Source organism: Rhinolophus hipposideros, assembly GCF_964194185.1.
Source record: "Rhinolophus hipposideros genome assembly, chromosome: 13".
Classification (NCBI taxonomy): domain Eukaryota; kingdom Metazoa; phylum Chordata; class Mammalia; order Chiroptera; family Rhinolophidae; genus Rhinolophus; species Rhinolophus hipposideros.
In genome coordinates this window covers 23,528,377-23,549,266 of record NC_138059.1, presented here as the reverse complement: position 1 = coordinate 23,549,266, position 20,890 = coordinate 23,528,377, and the positions used below count along the sequence as shown (strand labels likewise).

Genomic DNA, 20,890 nt, shown 5'->3' with positions numbered 1-20,890 from the left:
GCCAGGCAGGACATGGGGCGGGGTGCGGAAGTGAAGGCCCGGAGACAACCGAGAGCCGCGTTCAAGTAGGCCGAAGGGGGAGGAGCGGGGGCAGGGTTTCCAGAAGAGGGGGAGGCCATGGCAGCTGCGCGGCGGCAACGGCGGCTGCGACGGAGCGCGCGCCCGGCTTTGAATGAGCGGGGCTGGGACTGAAGGGGCCGAGCGCGAGCTCGAAGAAGCGACCGACTGCGCGCGTGCGCGCGCCTCGTGTGCGCGCGTGGCCCGCGGCAGCTCGGAGCCTCAGTCCGGCTGGCGGGGAGGGGGAGGGGCAGGTGAGTGTGTGCGGCTCGCGCGCGCCCGCGATGGGCTTCCCTCCCCCACCCCCACCCTGATCCCAACCCCGGCCTTGGGGTGTCATCTCCCCTCCTCTGGTCAGCCCTCGTCTTCGCCTCGCACTTCCCGCCCTCTCACCTTCCTTGCTGCCCCTCCAGATGATTTTCCCCCCACGGTCGGCTGCCATTCTGGGAGACTGTTTCCGGGTCAGGGTGACCTCTGGGGTGAGGGATGGTGATGGGGGGGGGACCCCGGCGTGCTGCCCTCACCGAGCTGTGCGCACCCTTGGGGGATCGGCCCGCGGGCCGCTGGCCGGAAAAACCCTGAAACCCCATAGTCGCCCTCCGCAGGGAGACCAGCCCGACCTTTCTGCCTTTCCTCCACGGACCTCGCTCCTTCCCAGACAGATTTTTCCCAAATCCAAATCCCCGCCCACGCAGCACGCGCTTCCCGTAATTTAGAGCGTTTCACAAAACGTCGTGCGCAAAGCATCGGATTGGGTAACGGGAAAACGCTCTTGGTTTTCTCATCTGTACAGTGGGTATGATCTTGTGTTTCATCAGCGAATTTCAGACGGGTAATCTGAAGTTGTAAAGCACTTTGGTAATGAAACGCCTTCCTTTTGAGTCATTCTGGAGACTACTCTGCCCTCGTAAGAGTCTTAGTGGGGTCGCAGATCGCAGGGCCTGACTTTGAGTTGCCAGGATGGCCCAGTGTTGGACTTAGCATCGGCTGCCACAGGTACTTCTAGTCCCCCTGCTCTTACTGCTGCCGAACTTTGCTTTTTGAAATTTGAGTGAGTGTAGGCAAGTTTTATTTTGGAATCTTGTAATAGTCCTTATCCTGCACCAGCGAGTTTTTCGAATTTTGGTATTAAACAATTCGAAATGTATAGAAAGACAGCAATTGATGACTTTTTTTTACTCCAGTGTGTACTAACATAGATTTTGGCGTGGCTTGTTTCACAAATTGTTAATACAGTGATGCTACTGAAAGGATCTCCCCAGAAGTTGACATGGAATTACTGGGAGGAAAGATAACATTTAATCTTTTCAGTTTCTAATGTAGAATTCTTTTTCAAAATTGAAGGTGAATCTCTTTCGCTTGGCATAGCTGAGGTGTCATTCCTATTGATGTCCTGGAGATGTCATTTCTCCCAAAGCCCTGAAGATTGGGTGCTTCAAGGTTCTGCAACATTCTGCTGTATTTCACGTTTTTGTATTTTCCTAGTAATTTTTAAGGACATTTTAATTTTAAAATTAGTTACGTTAGCATATCTGAATTCTAGAAAGTAGAAGCAGCCAAAGTGCAGATTAGCCTAAGATACATGCTTATCAAGGTGATGATCTAGAGGGCATTTTAAAAATCACAGAGGCAATGAGTATAAAATTAAATGTTTTTCAAATGGGATGTGATGTGGGGAGAGACTGAGTTTAGGGGTCAATCTCTTTAAATCCTGGGTGAGTGAATCTGAGCTTCACTGTCAGCCTCATCTGTTAAAAGGGAATAGTGAAACTTACCTCCTTGGTTTGTTCTTAAGATTCCAATGAGGCCATAGAACATACGTTGTGTTGAATTATTGAACATATCGAATGCTCAAGGGATGTTAATTTCCCTTCATTCAACAGATACTTGAATCACCTACTACTGTGTGCGTGGCATTAGCTAAGACCTAGAAATTCTAAACTGAGCAAGACTGACGGGAGCCCTGTCTCCATCATCCCTTGCATGTAACTAGCTGGTGACAACTGAGCAGTAAACACGGAGTTTCTCTGTACTTGGTCAGTAGTGTTTCGTATCATCCATAGTAGAATCTGTTACATAGTAGGTGCTAAATATACATACATACATACATACACACACATACATATACTGGGGGTACCAAAAAAATGTATACACATGACATATTCCTCTTTTAACTGTATATATTATTACAATTTTATTAGTCTTTTTCGTTCTTAAAATGTGTATACTTTTTTTGGCACACTCTGTATATACATACATACACACACACACACACACACACGTATATGTTCATTGAATTAAATTGGAACATTAAATAATAAACATGGGTCCGAAAGAATATTCCTGCCTGCAAATCAGTGTAATTGATAAAACCAAGTGTTGCTTGATAGGTAACTTGACTGCATTTACCCCATTTCAGTGCCACTGGTTGAAAAATTAATCTTAGAAATTATAATGGCATCACTGAATTACCAAGAATATTATTAGTGAGGTATTCTTGGCTTTTGAAGTGAACAGACCTAGGTTTGAATCTAAGTCATTGGGTGTGGGAACATGGAAAAGTGCTTACTCTCTGCTTCAATTCTTTGAAATGAGAACAATAATATTTGTCTCATAAGATGGTTTTATGTATTGAGTGAGATAATATTTAGATAATGCTTGGCACACAGTAGCTGGGCAGTGAATATTGGTTCCTCTCATAAAAGCAAATTTTCCTTAAAGTGAGAAAATTCGTAATTGCTAGGGAGAGAATTCTATTCTGTTGTCAATAATAGTTCTACTTCTGTTTTTCTGATAGAACGTTTTGTCTCCAGTTATCATTGAGTCATTCAAGTTAGAAAAAGTGATCATGGTTACCAAGACTGTATATGAAAATTATTCTCCACTCTTCATTCGTGTACAGCAGACCCCCCATATCCACAGGGGATACTTTTCAAGACCCACAAGGGATGCCTAAAACCATACGTTAGTACTGAACTCTATATATACAATGCTTTTCCTGTATGTAAATACTTATGGTAAAATTTAATTTATAAATTAGGCACAGTAGAAATTAATAATAATAACAAAATAGAAGTTATAATAATATACTGTAATAAAAGTTAAGTGAATGTGGCAGTATTAAGTCAAATAAGGGCTTCTTGAACAAAAGCACTTCCATAGCAGAACAGTGGATCTGATAACCAAGATGGCTACTAAGTGACTAACAGGCAGGTAGCATAGCATATACAGTGTGGATACGCTAGAAAAAAGGATGATTCATGCCAGGGTGGGATGGAATGAGCGGCACAAAGATTTCATTATGCTGCTCACAACGGTGTGCAATTTCAAACTTATGAATTATTTTTCTCTGTAATTTTCCATTTAATATTGGTAATATTAGATACTGTGGGTAACTGAAACTGTGGAAAGCAAAACCATAGATAAGGGGAGACTACTGTATATCCTGAGACCCAGTCTTCTCTCCGGTGCTTAAATATTAATGGAAGTTGGCTTTTCGGAAAGTTACATATAATCAACATAAGATGATGATACTAATGACTTCTTAAGATTCTATTTAGAATCTGAAAACTTTCCTAAGTGATATAATATTGCTAAAAAATGTCTTACTAGTAGCACAGGTTGTTTTAAATAGATTTTTGAGCTATATTGTTGCGTGATAAACAGCACATATTTAAAATGTACAGTCTGCTCAGTTTTGATGAAGATGTACATACCTATGTACCATCACCATAAACAAAAGAGTAAGTGTATCCATCAGTTCCAAAAATTTATGCATGCCTCACCTTTCCCTACCGCATTCCCAAGGCACCACTGACCTATGTCAGTATAGATTTGTTTGTATTTTGTAGAGCTTTTAAAAATATATGGAATCATACAGTATACTTTTTTGTCTAACTTCTTTCATTCATCATAATTTGAAATACAGCCATGCTATTGCTTACTGTAGTAGTTCAAGTCCTTTTTATTGCTGAGTAGTAGTCTGTTGTCTGTTTATACCTGTTGATGTATATTTGGGTTTCCAGTTTGGAGCTATTAAAAATAAAGCCATTCAAGTATAACAGGTTTTTGTATGGGTATATGTTTACCCATACATAGTTTATCTAAGGTAAATTCCTAGGAGTAAAATGGCGGGGTCATACCGTACATGTTTGTTTAACTTTGTAAGAAACCAACTGTTTTCCAAAATGGCTATACCATTTCACGTCCCCACGACCGGTGTTTGGAAGTTATAGTTGCTCTACATCCTCACTGGTACTTAGTATGGTCATTATCTTTAATTTGAACCATTCTAGTAGGTGTGTAATGGATTTTATCTGTGGTTTTAATTTGCATTTCTCTGATTAATGATGTTGACCGTCATTTTATGTACTTCTTTACCATTGTACAGAGGGTACCAAAAAATGTATACACATTTTAAGAAAGGAAAACTATTAAAATTGTAATACTCAATATATACAGATAACAAAAGATGAATACAAGTCATGTGTATACATTTTTTTGGCATCCTCAGTATATCTTCTTTGGTGAAGTGTCTGTTCAGATCCTTTGCCCATTTTTAATTAGGTTATTTTCTTACTGAGTTTTGAGAGATTCTTACATATTCTGGATATGAGTCATTTACCAGTTACATGCTTTTCAAAAATTTTCTCTAAATCTGTGACTTGTCTTTTCTTTTAACTGTTTTTGAATTGTAGAAATTTTTAATTTTGATGAAGTTTAATTTATCAGTTTTTCTTCTACGGATTGTGCTTCTGGTGTCATACCTAAAAAACTTTGTCTAACCCAGGGTTACAAAGATTTTGTCCTGTTTTTTTTTTTTTCGTAGAAGTTTTATAGTTTTAGGTTTTTCGTTTAGGCCTCTGATCCATTTTGAGTCTTTTTTGTAGGTGGCATGAGATACGGGTTAAAGTTTTTCTTTTTTTGCATATGGATATCTAATTTTTCCAGGGCTATTTGTCAAAAACACTGTCCTTTCTCCACTGAACTCCCTTCACATCTTTGTCAAGTTTCAGTTGCCTGTATGGTCTATTTCTGTACCTTCCTTTCTGTTCCATTGATTTATTTGTCAATCTTACCTCCAGTACTATGCCATTTTGATTACCGTAGCTTTATAACAAGTCTTGAAATGAGATAGTATTAGCCCTTCTATTTCGTTCTTTTTCAACGTTATTTTGTCTGTTACAGGTCTTTTGAATTTCCATATAAATTTTAGAATTAGCTCGTCAAGTTTTAGAGGGAAAAAGCCTGCTGAGATTTTGATTGAGATTGCATTGAATCTATAGTTCAATTTAGAGAGACTTGATATTGTAACAGTATTGAGTTGTCCAGCCCTGAAAGATCTCTTTAAATTAATTCAGATCTTTTAAATTTCAGCAATATTTTAGTTTTCAGTATACAAGGCTTTCATCAGATCGGTCTCTAAGTATATCATTATTTTTTGTGCTCTTATAAATGGTTCTTTAAGTTTCAATTTATGATTGTTGCTAACATATAAAAATACAGTTGATTGTAGAGTGCATTGAATTTTCTACGTAAACAAAGTTTTACTTCCTTTTTGATCTGTATGCCTTTCATTTCCTTTTCTTTCTTGATTACACTGCCCAGAAGCTCCACAGCAATATTGAATAGAAGGGTCAAAGCAGATGTGCGTGTGTTGTTCATGGTCTTAGGTGAGAAGTGTCCAGGTTTCATCATGAAGTCTCGTGTTACTATAGGTTTTTCATAGATGTTCTTGATCAGATTGCGAAGGTTCCCCACTATTCCTAGTTGGTTGTGAGTTTTATCAGGGGTAGGTGTGGGGTTTTGTCAAGTCCTTTTTCTATCTCTACTAAGATGAGTATAGGGCTTTTCTTTTTTCAACTTGTTAATATAGTGGATTACATTTGGTAAAGTCTTTAGGGTTTTCTATATATAATATGTTGTCTGTAAATAATGTGAGTTTTACTTTTTCCTTTCTGATTTAGATGCCTTTTATTTCTTTTGTCTGATTACTGTGGCTAGGGATTTGAATATTACCGTGTTTCTCCGAAAATAAGACCTAGCCGGACCATCAGCTCTAATGCATCTTCTGGAGCAAAAATTAATATCAGACCCGGTATTATATTATACCCAGTATTATATTATATTATTATATTATATTATAGTACATTATGTTATATTTTATATTATATTACATTATATTTTATATTACATTATATTACATTATGTTACATTATGTTACATTATGTTACATTATGTTACATTATGTTACATTGTATGTTATACCCGGTCTTATATTAAAATAAGACCCGGTCTTATATTAATTTTTGCTTCAAAAGACGCATTACAGCTGATGGTCCGGCTGTTTCTTATTTTCGTGGAAACACAGTATGTTCATTCAGCCTTCAGTTGTCTTTGGAGGAGTAATTGTTGTCTATATATATGTATATTAGAGTTTGCTCATGGGAGAGGGTGAGTTCAGTGTCCTCCTACGCCCCTGCCATGTTTGACCTCCATGGTTTACATTTTAATTTTAAGTTTACTGTTATATTTGTTATTTATAAAGAAAAGTAAAAGAATGTTTGATTTTCACAGCTTAACGTAGGACTTTTCAACTTGACTTCAGAACAGTAGTATAGCTTGTGAAATCAACTTAATGTATTTATTTTTATGTTTTTTCCACAGGTGTTGATTCCCACCATGGCTATCACACAGTTTCGGTTATTTAAAGTTTGTACCTGTTTAGCAGCAATATTCTCATTCCTAAAGAAATTAATATGCAGGTAAACAAATTTTATGTTTACACTGACATGTTTGTCTTCTTTTTAGTTTTGGATACCTTCATAACTATAAAAGCAGAACAGACAATATTTAAACTAAATATCTTGATTGCACTATTCATTTGCTAATCTCTAGTATTTTTTAAATATTTTTTTCTCTACTTCAGATCTAGAAAGTAGAGATTCAGTTCTGTTTGTTCTTTCAAATTCTTACGTCTTCCATTAAAATAACATTTTTGGTAATATAGAATTTCAGAAATAAACCAACTTTCATTATTATAATCATTAGAGAGTTTTTATGTGCATAATTGTTTCATTATCAGAATGTTTTAAGACGGTTAAGTGGAATTAGGCAGAGATATTTCTTTATAGACTACAATATGAACGTTATTTTTGTATTTTGAAAAAATTTAACAGAGAAACCCCAAACAAATAATTTTTCATTTTTTTATTTTTATTTTTTTAATCTCTTAAATAATATTCCAGAATGTCCAGGTAGCCCAGGGCAAATAGGTCATTCTACTTCAGTAAGTTACCTAGAGACTGAAATTCCTTCTTTTTTGTCACACTTCCATACCCGAGAGCTCTACTGTTCCTAAACTGTGGTAAGGCACTTTGGGGCTTTGTATTAAACTCACAGGAGTGTGATAGGATATTTTTAATTTTCCAGCAAAACACAGTGAATGTGATAGTCAACGTCTTGTAAACGCTGCACAAATACTGGCTCAAGATAGTTCACATTTGCAACATCAGATCTGGCAGTATTACTTTTGATGATGTTCTTGAATGTTTGAGATAAGTTTTAGTTTACTCCTGTTTTTGAGTGGCCTGTCTTTGCAAAGGCTAGGATTTTAGTTTGCAATTAAAAGTAAGTACTAAACTAAAATTAATATGGAACAGAAAATGAGGGTAGTGGTATCCAATCTGATTCCAGGGCTTGAGAAGCTGTACAGTGTCCAACAGCATGCACATTCCATTAGTAACTAATTGGGGTTATTTCAGAATGAAAAAAAAACACACATTATTTTTTCTTTATATGTATTATTTTTTCACATGACTACTAAGCAGTTAGGACATGCATAGTATGACATTGTTTGAGCCTAACTTCTTAATGGAACTGTTGAGTATTATTTTTGACCTAGGGGTTCTGTGAAAAAGTACTGACACATTACCTGTAGGGCAAAGTAAAAGAGGAATTTGAGAGCAATCAGCTCTCTTTTTAGTGGACATGATTTAGAAGTTGCACAGAACAATTCTGTTCTCAGCTTACTGTCCAGAGCTTAGTCATATATGGCCATCTCGCTGCAAGGGAGGCTAGGAAATGTATTCTATGGCAAAATGGCCATTTTACAGCTACTAAAACTCACAGGATTAAGTGGCATTTAATTTATTGTTAGAAATAGAGCGGTCTGGAATTTTAAAAAGGCAGTCCAGGATATGGCAATGAGAATGAGTGGAGATTGTTGGGGAAGGAGAGGTCAAGAAAGAAATGGAGAATTTAGGTGATTGTTGAAATCATCCAAGAAGAAGACAGGATTTGGGAAGTAGGAAAAAAGTGAACTAAGTGCTCAAAATCATTCAGAGCATGAGGACAATAGCCAGAAATTCACTAGGTAAAACAGGGTAAGAATGGATATTATTGCCAGAAGGCCAGAGGTTAAAAGTTGTTGTGAGCACACAATATGATATATAGATGATGTATTGTAGAAATATACACTTGAAACCTATGTAATTTTACTAGCCATTGTAACTTAAAATTTTTTTTAAAGTTAATTACAGGTGTTTTTCTCTCTTTTTTTTTTTTTAAATTGGGGAATATTGGGGAACACTGTGTTTCTCCAGGGCCCATCAGCTCTAAGTCGTCGTCCTCCAATCTAGTTATGGAGGGCACAGCTCAGCTCCACGTCCAGTCTCTGTTTTCAATCTTTAGTTGCAGGGGCAAAGCCCACCATCCCATGCGCGAATTGAACCTGCAACCTTGTTGTTGAGAGCTCGTGCTGTAACCAACTGAGCCATCCAGCCGCCCCTCCGGAAGTTCAGTGGCAGCTCATTGTCTTCAATCTAGTTGTGGAGACCTCAGCTCACTGGCCCATGTGGGAATCGAACTGGCAACTCTGTTGTTTAGAGCTCGCGCTCTAACCAACTGACCCATTCGGCTGCCATGTTTTTCTCTTTGAATCTGTATTTTCTAAATCTTCTATTGAGTATAGATTTCTTTTAGTATAAAAAATTGCATTTGACTTTAAAAATATTAAGGACGTCTCTGTTCTCACATGAATTTCTATTGTCAATGTAAATATATTTAGGGTTAATTGTACAAATTCAGTTATTAAGAAAACTGAACCTGTTTTTAGAATAAGCTTTTCTTAAATGTCAGAAGGAACATAGATCATGTATTCTAAAATACCAGGTTTATATTGTGAATTGAGTAGTTGACTATTTTCTATCTATTGTTTAAGCAAATAAAGTATGATTTCTAATCTTGTAATAAAAATAGCTGACTTTACCAATTAGCTCTAAGTAGATGCTTTATAGATTATTTGTAGTTAAGCAAGTGACTGATCATTTATAATAGCTACCCTTTTTTAATGTTATATAGCATGCACTGTCTAATATCTAGCTGTTTTACACATGTCACTTAATTAAATCCTTACAACAAACTTACAAAAGTAGGTTTGAGTACCTACTTTTTAGAGATAAGGATATTGAGGTTGAGAGGTTAGGTAAGCCCAATTAGACTCATAATAATAGAAATAACATTGAAAATGATGGTTTACGCAGGTTCCATAGCCCATGCTTTTAACAACTGAGTTATAATAACCTATCTTGCTTAAAAGAACACTTTTCTTACTAATCCTTAAAACTTTTACCAGTTATGGTTTAGTTCAATACAATGATTTTCAAACTTTTTATTAGTTTAATAGGTAATCTTACCAAGAAACCAAATATGTAGAACAAACAAAAGCAAAGCCACCCTAACAGCATAGGTGTCCCAAACCTTCACCTACAGAACTCACAGTCCTCTAAAGAGCATTGTTTGAAACCATTTTGCATTTTTGTTTTTGACTTTATATTACTCCTGAGTTTCTCTCTGATTTTGAGTATGATGCCAAAAAGCAGGTATATTTTTTGTTCCAAGATTCTAAAAACATTTAAAAATAACCTGATACATGCCTTTTCATTTCTTATCTAATAAGCAACTGGTAATTATTAAAATAAATAATTCTAAAGTTGAAAAGGATCTTCTTTCATAAGCCTTAAGTTACTGTCCATAGTGCTTTTTTGCTTCTTTTGGTAGTTCTTAAATTATTTCATTTTTCTTTCAGATCTGGCAGAGGACGGAAGTTAAGTGGAGACCAAATAACTTTGCCAACCACAGTTGATTATTCATCAGTTCCTAAACAGGTAATTTGTTTTAAAAGTTTGAATACATGTTCCAGAACCATATTTTTCAAGCAGGATTTCAGATCATTTCTTGTCACAAAATTAATTTGGTAGTCAAGGTCTGAACTTTTATTGTTACATAATTTTATTCTAAAAGTTTTATTTGGTTCTCTATTTTATTTTCTGTTTTTTTTGCTGAAATTTTCTCTTTTTCCCTGTTGGTTTCCAGAATATTTGCTGTTGCTTGTTGGAACACTTTTATAATAATTATTTTAAAATCTTTGTCAGATAGTGCCAACATTTTTGTCATTTTGGGGTTGGCGTCTGCTGATGGACTTTTCCCATTTGAGTTGAGATTTCTTGATTCTTTGTGAGCTAATGATTTCAGGGACATTTTGAATATGTTTCAGACCCTTATCTTATTTAAATCCTATTAAGATTGTTGATATTCTTTATTTTATCAGGCCATCAACCTGGCTAGGCTTAGGTTGCAAGTTTCAAACCTCCTTCTGTGGGCTGTAGTTCTAAAGTCAGTTCAATTTTCAAAGCATTTGTTTTGTTCTGTTTTTTTTTTTTTTTTAATGGATAGAGCTGAATGTCTAAATCATAGTAAAAGTATTTCGTTAAACTTTTGATCCAGTTTTGTGATCCATTATGTGATATAAAATTGTTATTTTCCTATTGGTCAAAAAAGTTTGAAAACTAATGTTTTAGACAGCCCATTTTTCTAATAAATGGTGAATGACATGTCAATTAGGTTCTACCTTTGTGACTGACAATATTGATCGATTAAATTTAGGCAGATGTTGAAGAGTGGACTTCCTGGGATGAAGATGCACCAACAAGTGTAAAGATTGAAGGAGGGAATGGGAATGTGGCAGCACAAGATGCTCTGGAACAACTGGAACCTGACTATTTTAAGGACATGACACCAACTATAAGGAAAACTCAGAAAGTATGTTCAAGATTTGTGTTGTTAGAGATTAAACTATTAAAATGATTTTCCTATGGCTGCAGTTAAAATTAGTATAAAATTAGTATAATTAGTATTTATTAGAAAGCCTATTTCTAATTATTAATTTGTTGTGTCTGTCAAGTTAAAGTTGAAGTTTATGTGTTCAAGTGACCTAGACATACATCTAGTACTTTGTACCCCTTTTAAAATTATATCTAAGCATTTATTGAAATTCTCTGTCAGAATCTAGACTCCTATGTCTGCTGTGGAGACTAAGCTGAATAAGATACAGTTTCAAACTTTAAAGAGTTCACAGTTTAGTGATGTCTACAAACTGATAAGTGCATTCCATTGTTTGTAACCATTATAACTGATGCAAGTCTCTTTATAAAATGAGGCCATTGTTATTCCACACTTCTCTAATAGGGTTTCTCAGCCTCTTCTACCTTTCACCCAGTTTCAGCTGTACATTTAGTTTTACATTAAGGCTAATAACATTTACATTCTGTAATCATAATTGTTTTTGTTGAGTTGTCCAAAAGTCCCAATGCCGAAAAGCATTAAATTGTGTACTTTTTAAGGAGCTTAACTGAGTTTCTTAGTAGATGAATACCTTTTATTGTAGAAGTATATTGCTGTTCTTAATAGGACCCAGTAAGTTATGATAGTACCTTAATAAATTAATTAGAATGAAAATGCTTTTAAGCTACAAAAGTAACACTACCGGCTTGAAAGAGTTAATATATATTGATCGATATCCACATGCTTGGGAGCTGGTTATACTTTTTGTTGGACATGCTACATGTTCTCATTTAATCCTGTGACTAAAAGCGCCTAATTACATTTTGGGGGTCTAGGGAAAGTAGGGAGAAAGGAAGGAGGAAGAGGAAAATGCATTATTTTTTTAAAAGTGAAATTCAGTTTGCTTGGTACAAAACTGATTTGTGTGACAATTGCTTGGGAATTTTGGTACTTTTTACAGCCTAAAAAAAATTTCATATTTGTAAATTTTAAAAGAATGGTAGAGCATATTTTAAATAATTATAAAATGCTTTTGTCAATTATTTTGTCTATTTTTATAGTGATGTGTAAAATATTTCTACAATTCCATTTCATTTACTCCTGCAGATCATTATTAAGAAGAGAGAACCATTAAATTTTGGCATTCCAGATGGTAGCACAGGTTTCTCTAGTAGATTAGCAGCTACACAAGATATGCCTTTTATTCATCAATCGGTAAGTATGTTAATGATATCTAGGCAAAGGCTTGATTTTTTTCTGTTTTCTTTAAAGAAGAAGACAAAAAATCGAATTTGAACACAGTATTTGTATTTTTGTGACTTTGAAATAGGTTTAATACATTGAGAGATTGTAAATTACATCAGACACTAACATCAGAGTCCCATTGTACACATGAAAGAGACAAAATGTTATGATCACTAAAATTTAACCTTGGTTTCCTACTAGATATATTTACAATTTAAGTGTGATTTGACTTAAAATGGATTTGACTTAAATGATACACCTTTGAAGACAAAAGTAGTGAGAAACATATATAACTGGTTCTCAACCTTGGAAGTATATCAGAATCACCTTTGAACTTTTCAAAACACCAGTGTCCAGACCCTTCTCCAAACATGCTTTGATTGATTATTGATTAATTGATTACATGAGTCATCTGTTGTTGTATAACAGCCTCATACTTGGTGGCTTAAAATAATAAACACTTTTTTATCTTATACTGTTGCTGTGAATCAGGAATCCAGGGGTGACTTAAACTGGGTGGTTCTGGCTCAGGGTTTCTAATGAGTTTCCAGATGAGTTATCAGGCTGTTGTCATCTGAAAGCTTGACTGGAATTGGAGGATTTGTTTCAAAGGGGGCTACTCACCTTCCTGGCAAATTAATGCCTTTTTGCGTGAAGCCTCATTTTGTTGCCACAGACTTCTCCATAGGGCTGTTTGAGCTTCCTTATAACAACAATAACTGCTGACTTTCCCAGAACTAGTGATTACTGAGAAAAAGAGAACATTTCGGGGGGAAGTCACAATGCTTGTTTATAAGTGACAGACACACTGTCACCTCCACGTTATTTCATTCATTGTAAGCTAGTCATTAAATCCAGCCAGTATGCAAGGAGAGAGGAAGTAAGCTCCAACTCTTGAAGGAAGGAGTGCCAAAGAATTTGCAGACATAGTTTTAAACCACTACATCTGTCTATTTGTCTATTATTATATTTGTTTGTTTAAACTGCACAGGTGCTCCTGAGACCCCCTCTCTAGGGCACCCATGTTTATACATGTTTTTAATTCATTGATCAAAAACTATTCCTACTAATGCCAGATTCTGCTTTGCTGGGTGCTAGTAATGTAGTGCAAAGTAAGCAGGGTCCTGGCCTCAGAAGAATACATTCTTGTGTGGGAGGCACAATATTAAACAAATGACCATACAGGTGAATATTATAAAATTTGATAACTCCTTTGCAGTTACATGGTGTTCCGAAAGCATAACAACACTATAGATATTTCTCTAAAAGAGCATAACATCAGAATGTATAATTTTTTATTTTATATTTCTAAATTCTAAACATTTCATATATGTATGCTCCATATTGGTAGTCATTCAGACCTCCTCAGTGAATTAGTAAATGTATGCTGCCTAACTGTAATTATAAGTTGTTATAGCACTAATATACCTAATTATGAAATTGTAAGTATGTAACCACTTATAGAGTTGGGAAGGGATAAATAGGGTATGTGGAAAATGTCTCCACTGCTTTTTCCACGTATTTTCCTCCCAAGCAGACAAAAGAAAGGGGCATTGCCTAGGAGAGAAGGGCAACCTACTGTATCTACTTTGTTCTCTCCAAAAATATCTTACCACCCATTCCACAAATTAGGTTCTTCTTTTAAATTGCACATACTATATTTTTCCCCTGGAATTTATCATTTGTATTGTGATAATTTTTTGCACTAAGGATGTTAACTTTTTTCTGTCATCTTTTACTATTTTTGGTTTGTTGTTGGCATTTATAATTTGGTTTGGATGTTTTTGAAGGGCAGATATATATTTTTTTATGTAGCAAATCTATCAGTCTTATTTTTTACAACTTCCTCTTTTTTTGGCAAAGAATTTTGAATTTATTCTAGTGACGATGGGAAACTAGTTAATGGCCTTTTACATTTTTTTTTCGTTTTGTTTTGAAATAATTTTAGCTTAACAGAAGAGTCTCAAAGATAGCACAGACAGTTCCTGTATACCCTTCATCCAGCTTCCTCTTCCATTAACATCTTATATTACCATGGTGCATTTGTCAAAACTAGGAAATGAATACTGGTATCATATTATTAACTAAACTATAAACTGAATAAATGAACCAAGTAAACAGAAATAGTCTCAGAGATGTAGAGGATAAACTGATGTTTGCTAGATGGGAGAGGAGTAAGGATGAGGGAGAAGGGGGAGGGATTAGAAAGCACAAATTGGTAACTACAGTATTGCCACGGGGATATGAAAAGTAGTTTGGGGAATATAATCAATAATGTAAAATTTTTGTAGAGTGTCAGATGGGCACATGTCTTATTAGGGAAACCACTTCATGGACAGTGTAAATATTTGACCACTGCGCTGTACACCTGAAGCTGAAGCTGAATGATAATGTATGTCAACTATAATTTAACATATATATAGTCATGGGATACAACGTCCTCTTTTTTACTTAGAAGGCCATCTCTACTAAAGGATCAGATATCATTCCTTTTTATGGTCTTCAGTAGTTTCACCTTTTTATATCTAAATGTTTATATAGTGAAAGTCAAACACCTCAGTGGAAAAATGGTTAAATGAAAAACAGATATAATCTGCTAACATGAAAAAAAGCTTGATCTTATTAGCTCTCAACTTCAAAGTAAAATAACAAGATACCATTTTTAAATCTTAACAAATTAGCAAAGATAGAAAAGAAGGCTGTTACCAGTTTTGATAAAGGTACAAGGAAACAAGACTTCCACCTACTGTCGGGAGGAAAGTTGGTACAATTTTTCAAGAGTCACTTGTATTTTGTTTCAGTGGCTTTAAAAATTCTTCTTTTCTTTGACTTAGCAATTCTGCTTTTTAGAAATTATATTAAAGGGATAATTAGAAATAGTTAAAAAAATTTTAATAGCATGGTATCACATTTATGGTTAGGAGGAGAAAATTCAACAAATTTCATTTTTAGGTATAAGTGTTCAAAAAATATATAATAAATATATTCCCAGATTAGTTATTTTATTCACACAATCATGCCCATGTCTAATTAAACATTCCAGAATGAGCGTTTTCACTGGTTTGCGGAAGAAAAAAAGGAAACTTTTAGAGGTCTGGCCTGGGGAATAGTGGAAGGTAGTGGCCTGTCTGATGGTATCAGGTAGCAAAAGAAGCACAATATAGAAGTACTTTGATAAAGAGTGAAATTTGCCTGATTTATCATTTTTGCTTGGGACCCAGACAGTAAGTGCCACTGAAAAATCTATAAATTATGCTGAAATGAAGATGATTGTGCTAGTTTGAAAACTTCAGTCCTTCCGTTCATCTCCAGCAGAGAGTAGCCCAGTCAGGCATCTCTAATTCAGTCTTCTCTTTCCCCGAGCCCTGCCTGCTACTGAAAGGAGGGAGAAATAGAAAAAAGAAATGTTCTATTCTTGGCCATTCCAAACTAAAGTGGCAAAAAGGAAGAACAGTTGATATAAAAGGAGTGTTCTTTAAAACATAAAGTAGGAAGAAAGCTAGATTGCCAAGGACGGTTGAGTACCTAAAGGCATGCGTCACGGGAAACCTCTCAGTTCCAGGCACACCCGGTGCCAAATCATTTGGGCCTTCTATAAGATGTGGTAAGGAAGAGGAGAGACACAGGGCGGCCAAGGGCTGAGTTACGTTTTAAAAAGATGCTCTTCCTGACGATTGCGTGGTAGAGAAAGGATGGCTCTTTACTAGTGTCATTTTTTGTGTTTAATTGTAGCCTGAATTAGGTGACTTAGATACCTGGCAGGAAAATACCAACGCATGGGAAGAGGAAGAAGACGCCGCCTGGCAAGCGGAGGAAGTTCTCAGGTACTTGAGTAACACTCATATCGCAGCCTGAGTAGCACAGCTGGATCTGTTGCGTTTACGGTCAAGAAAGTTTCTCTGCGAAATGTTACATTTCTCTTGATTCTCATTTGAACGTTAGATAATATCGATACTATTTTTGTATTTCAGAAACCAGAAACCAGTAATGTAAAGCATTATAGAAACAAAAGAATAATAATTTTATTAATGGCAAACGAGATCTTTTACATCTGTGTATTGCACTATATGCTCGATATGCTCTTCATTCTCTGTAAAATGTTCTTATGTCTTGAAATGTCGTACTATGAATGTGAGCCACCTCTCCACCCTATGTATTCGTATAGGTCAGAAATTATATCTTTATTTTTGTTTTCCCCTGGTCTAGCATAGTGCCCAGCCCTGCAAATTTGAATGAAAATAACTTATATAGCATTCTGCATTTACATGTGTATCTCAGTGGATGCACTTGAAAGCCCTATGAAGTAGATGACGTAAGTTAGATACTACCCATTCTACAGAAAAGAAAATATTGTCCCGGGGTTTTCAAGTTTGTTTTCCTTGGTTGTGATGGTCTTATTTCTTTGTTTTTCTGAGCAATCAGCTTAATTCTTGCTACTGCTGAATTAGGTCAAAGAGTAAAAAGAAAATTTACTTTAACCGAATTTGTGACTATCATCACTAATTAAAACTCAGATATTTAAATGTATCTAAATTACTTTTTCATTTTTACATGCTTCTTTTTTAAAGACAATACAAATAGCCTACTTTTGCATTTTTAAATATGAAATAGCAAAATACAGCTATATAAACTTTTTGTATTTTAAAAGATTGTTTTTATAATAGGGATAGAAAATGAATTACCTTTTATCTGACTATCTTACTAAAACAACTGATTTCATTTTCGTGTTTCCCTTTCCTCTCTGTCAATAAATTACGATACCTTGAAAAACCAGCAGAGGGTGCAGTTAAATAACTGGGAGTCATGGCTGACTTTCTATTTTGGTCTTGTCCTTCCTTTTTCCAGCACTTTTTTTTTTTCTTAAAATAGGATGGGGTCATATTTTAAAAGTCAGTCAGTGAAATTGTGAGACTTTAAAATATTTAATTCCTATTTAATCATTATTCATTATAAAGGAAATATTTTAAAAATTCTAAATGACAACAATTTATGTTGGATAAATCATCAAAAAAGATAAGTCATCTATTTTTTTTTACTCTATATTTTGATAAATCAGGCATTGAAGTCTGAGTATTTTAGAACATTTTGGAGCTTCTAGTAATGATTGTGTCATTAACCATAAGAATAAAGAGCAGAGCTGTTCATTTTGAACCTATTAGCCTTAATGATAGCGGTTTAGAGTATATGAGTTCACAAGTATCTGAACATTCACCATGCAGAACCTTCTCTTTTCATCATATCCTCTTGTATGCTGAACAAAATAAGACCAAAAACCCAAACTGAAGTGTTTTACATATATGACAGCTTGGGAGAGGGAGCCGAGCCTATTAGTCAATAACAGACATGCTTCATGTCACAAATTGTAAAAGCAGAGCCAGAGACGTGGAGTTTCCATACATTGTGACTGCCCCAGAAGAACACTGAGAAATTAAAATGTGTTTCCATACTGCATGTCCTCTGACTCAGCCTGTTTCCCGTCACTTTAAAATCCTACCACTTCTATGATCAGTATTGTTAAGGAAGATTTTGGTACATTAGGAATTCCAGGCATGTATCTGGGCAGGGGCAATAAATTTTCTCTAAATAATCTCTAAGTTTCGTCTTGTGCCAGCAACATTAATTGTTGATGTTTATATTTCAGCTAGTAACCAGGTCAAAGCTTAATTATCTTATTTGTTTGTAACCTAGCCAGCCTTTTGTAATTCTTTTCCCATTTCCCTTTTGCCTGGCATTTTGACTTGACTAGTGCAGATGATGATCAGTTTTGCTTAAAAGTCAGCAGAGCTAGTGAAAAGTAGATTTTTAAAAGCTATACTTTTGAAATTTTAGTTAATTGGTGGTGATGGTCAAAATGTTGCCTAAAATAAGTCTCTACTTTTTGGAACTTTGGTTGTTCATAACTGCTTACATACTCCCATTTATAAGTACGATTGAGATTTGTATATACATTTCACTCACTATAGTCGCATATATAGGTAATCCACACTAGATTTTTCTGTGTATAATCTAGTGGTGCCTATGCCATGCCTAGCTGTGATCTACAGCTTCCTTCCTCAACCTTGCATGCTTCTTACTTTCTCATGCCCTATACCTTCAGATCTAGGACCAACTTTTGTTTCTCTCCTTCGTCCTGTTTCATCACCCTGCACCTACTCCCACTCCTCACACAAATCAATCGATAAGACCGAGAGGCTTAGTGATTCTAGGACAGTGGAGTTAGGGAGGGGCTAGGAAGTAGGTAAGTATTTCGTAATGTGTATGTGTACTTAGTAAACTCCCACTATTCTGCCCCTCATCAGGATTGCTGCTCAAAGGTCATTCCTTAGATTTCTAGCTTCCAGTTGGAAGGCATGTCTTAAATTTCCTTTTCTTTTTTTTGCAATTTGTTCTTGACATCCTTAGCTGACTATTTTTTAATTATTATAATAAAAGGAGATTTGATCCTCAATATCAGGCTTTTCTGAGAGAAATCAAAAGGAAGTTGTGGTCCAATGGAAGTAGTGTTTTAGTGGAAATAAACTGAAGAAGAGAATCAGGTGATGTGGATTCTTATCCTTGTACTTAATCTTGACTTTGGACAAATCACTTAACCTTTGTGCCTCATTTTACTTATTTGTAAAATAGAGATAATACCTCTTTTATCTTGCAAGTCATGTTCTAAGGATTAAAAGAAATACTGTTTTTGAAAATCTTTGAAATTTTCAAAGCAGTGAAAAGAGTGAAGATTTTTTTATTTACATTTGATGGTGAAAAAGCACTGCTGTTTCTTTCTGAAATGTATTTGATATTTTACTTGTGTGGTATTTTCTAAAAGTAAAAATAACAAGTATGTTTATTTTTAGGCAGCAGAAGATAGCTGACAGAGAAAAGAGAGCAGCAGAACAACAAAGAAAGAAAATGGAAAAGGAAGCTCAGCGACTAATGAAGAAGGAACAAAACAAAATTGGTGTGAAACTTTCATAACAAATGTTCTTCAAATGTCATAGTGCCAGTAGGAGAAATATGAGCTCCACACCCAAGCAACATTTGTATGGTTCTCAAGAGTATTTTCACAGAATGCAGACACACTGCTTGATTTTAGTGCATTCTTCAGGCCTTTCAGGACACCAGGATTCTGTCAAAGTACCTTGAACTTTTAGGGATGAGACTCAAAAGAACAAAAAAGACTTAGGAGACAATATTTTCTTCAACATGCTCCAACATAAGATAATTGTTTGCTGTAGAGAAATTATTGCAAATGGACTACGAGTACCTCTTCAAGCTATTGTTTCTAGCTAAATAAATGGATATAAATAATTTTATGGTGGGAAAGAACTCTGCTGTCTATAATGCTTTCTTTCAATGTTCATGATGATAAAATAAATAATTTTGAATATTTGTTTGTTTCCATGATTACCTGACCTAAATCAACAAACTCGCAGGGCTTTAACTTCTTTATTTTTGTTTTCAGAAGCTGGTGTTGACATACATTTCCTCTGACTTGAACTAGTATTGTTTATGTTCAGTACAACATTAAGGAATTCGATCATTTGAGTTTTCAAGAAAATGACATTAAATGCAATAATTTTATTTATCATAAAGATTTTTGTACATCATTGTTTTCTTTTAGATGGTGATGTAATGTTATAAATATTTGTAATTTATATTGCATGTATAAACATTGAAAATCAGATAAAATGGCAAATTTGTTTTACATTATTACAACTTGTGAGTTTTAAAAACTAGTGTCAGTAGTTTTTCCTTTTTGTTGTAGATTTTTAGACGTTATAGTCTCTAAGTACCTTCATTCCTCCTCTCAAAAAGCCATTAATTTACAAATGCAGAAAGCCTTCAGTTCTAATATTTTAAAGCTTTTAGATGATTTCTATATTAGTTTTAAATATCTGACATAATGCAGGTTACCTGTGTTGTGGGCTAAGATAACATTATAGATTTATTTAATTATAAACCAAGATAGGAATAATAATATTTTTATTTTTCGGTGTTGACTAGCTCCAAAATAGTTTTAAGGAAATAAGATACATACTATGTTCATAGGGGAATAAAATGTACATTTAATAGTTTAAAATCCCATTAATTTTTTCCTTCACAAAATTCATCCAGCCTGATTTTCTGTAGCTGTAGAATTTTTAATGGTTTTTACTTTCTTAAAAGTTATTGCCCAAAATTAACATTTTGTGGATTTTAAAATGTCATGGATACTCTACAGGGCCAAAATTGCTAATATATTTGAATTAAAGGAGTATTTCGTATTTAAAATGACAAACTATACAAGGAGAGCTCCCTAAATTTAGCCTAAGCTTCTAGACTAAATGTGATTGTGGAATCAGTTGAAATTTAACTTTAGCAGAAAGCTTTTTATAGCCCCAAACCACATTTTCAGTTATGTTTATTAGAGAGTTTTTGCCAATAAATTCCCACTTAAATAGAATTAGACTCAAAATTTTAATAATATATAAATGTAATT

At 35.0% G+C, this 20,890-nt stretch overlaps 1 protein-coding gene and 1 long non-coding RNA gene across 6 annotated transcripts in view; one reads left to right on the top strand and one right to left on the bottom strand.

Moving 5' to 3' along the window:
* The window catches only part of LOC308506966, a 39,793-nt gene extending 39,267 nt beyond the window's left edge, over positions 1-526 (bottom strand). The window contains exon 1 of one of the 2 annotated variants that reach the window (XR_013994801.1): positions 451-526. This is a non-coding gene — a long non-coding RNA (uncharacterized lncRNA). The remainder of the gene's footprint in view (positions 1-450) is intronic. The other variant, XR_013994802.1, reaches the window with a different exon arrangement.
* Positions 73-19,800, top strand: EBAG9 (estrogen receptor binding site associated antigen 9). Of its 4 annotated transcripts, none has more exons than XM_081071033.1 (7): positions 73-311; positions 6,724-6,821; positions 10,145-10,223; positions 11,002-11,157; positions 12,286-12,393; positions 16,156-16,247; positions 19,266-19,800. In XM_081071033.1, the coding sequence occupies exons 2-7, from the start codon at positions 6,739-6,741 to the stop codon at positions 19,384-19,386; spliced, it is 639 nt and encodes a 212-aa protein (XP_080927159.1). In that variant the 5' UTR covers positions 73-311; positions 6,724-6,738; the 3' UTR covers positions 19,387-19,800. The 4 variants fall into 4 exon arrangements, with proteins under 4 accessions (XP_080927159.1, XP_080927160.1, XP_080927162.1 ...); XM_081071034.1 differs by lacking the exon at positions 73-311 and adding an exon at positions 534-1,053; XM_081071036.1 differs by lacking the exon at positions 73-311 and adding an exon at positions 798-964.
* The last annotated feature ends 1,090 nt before the right edge of the window (positions 19,801-20,890 follow it).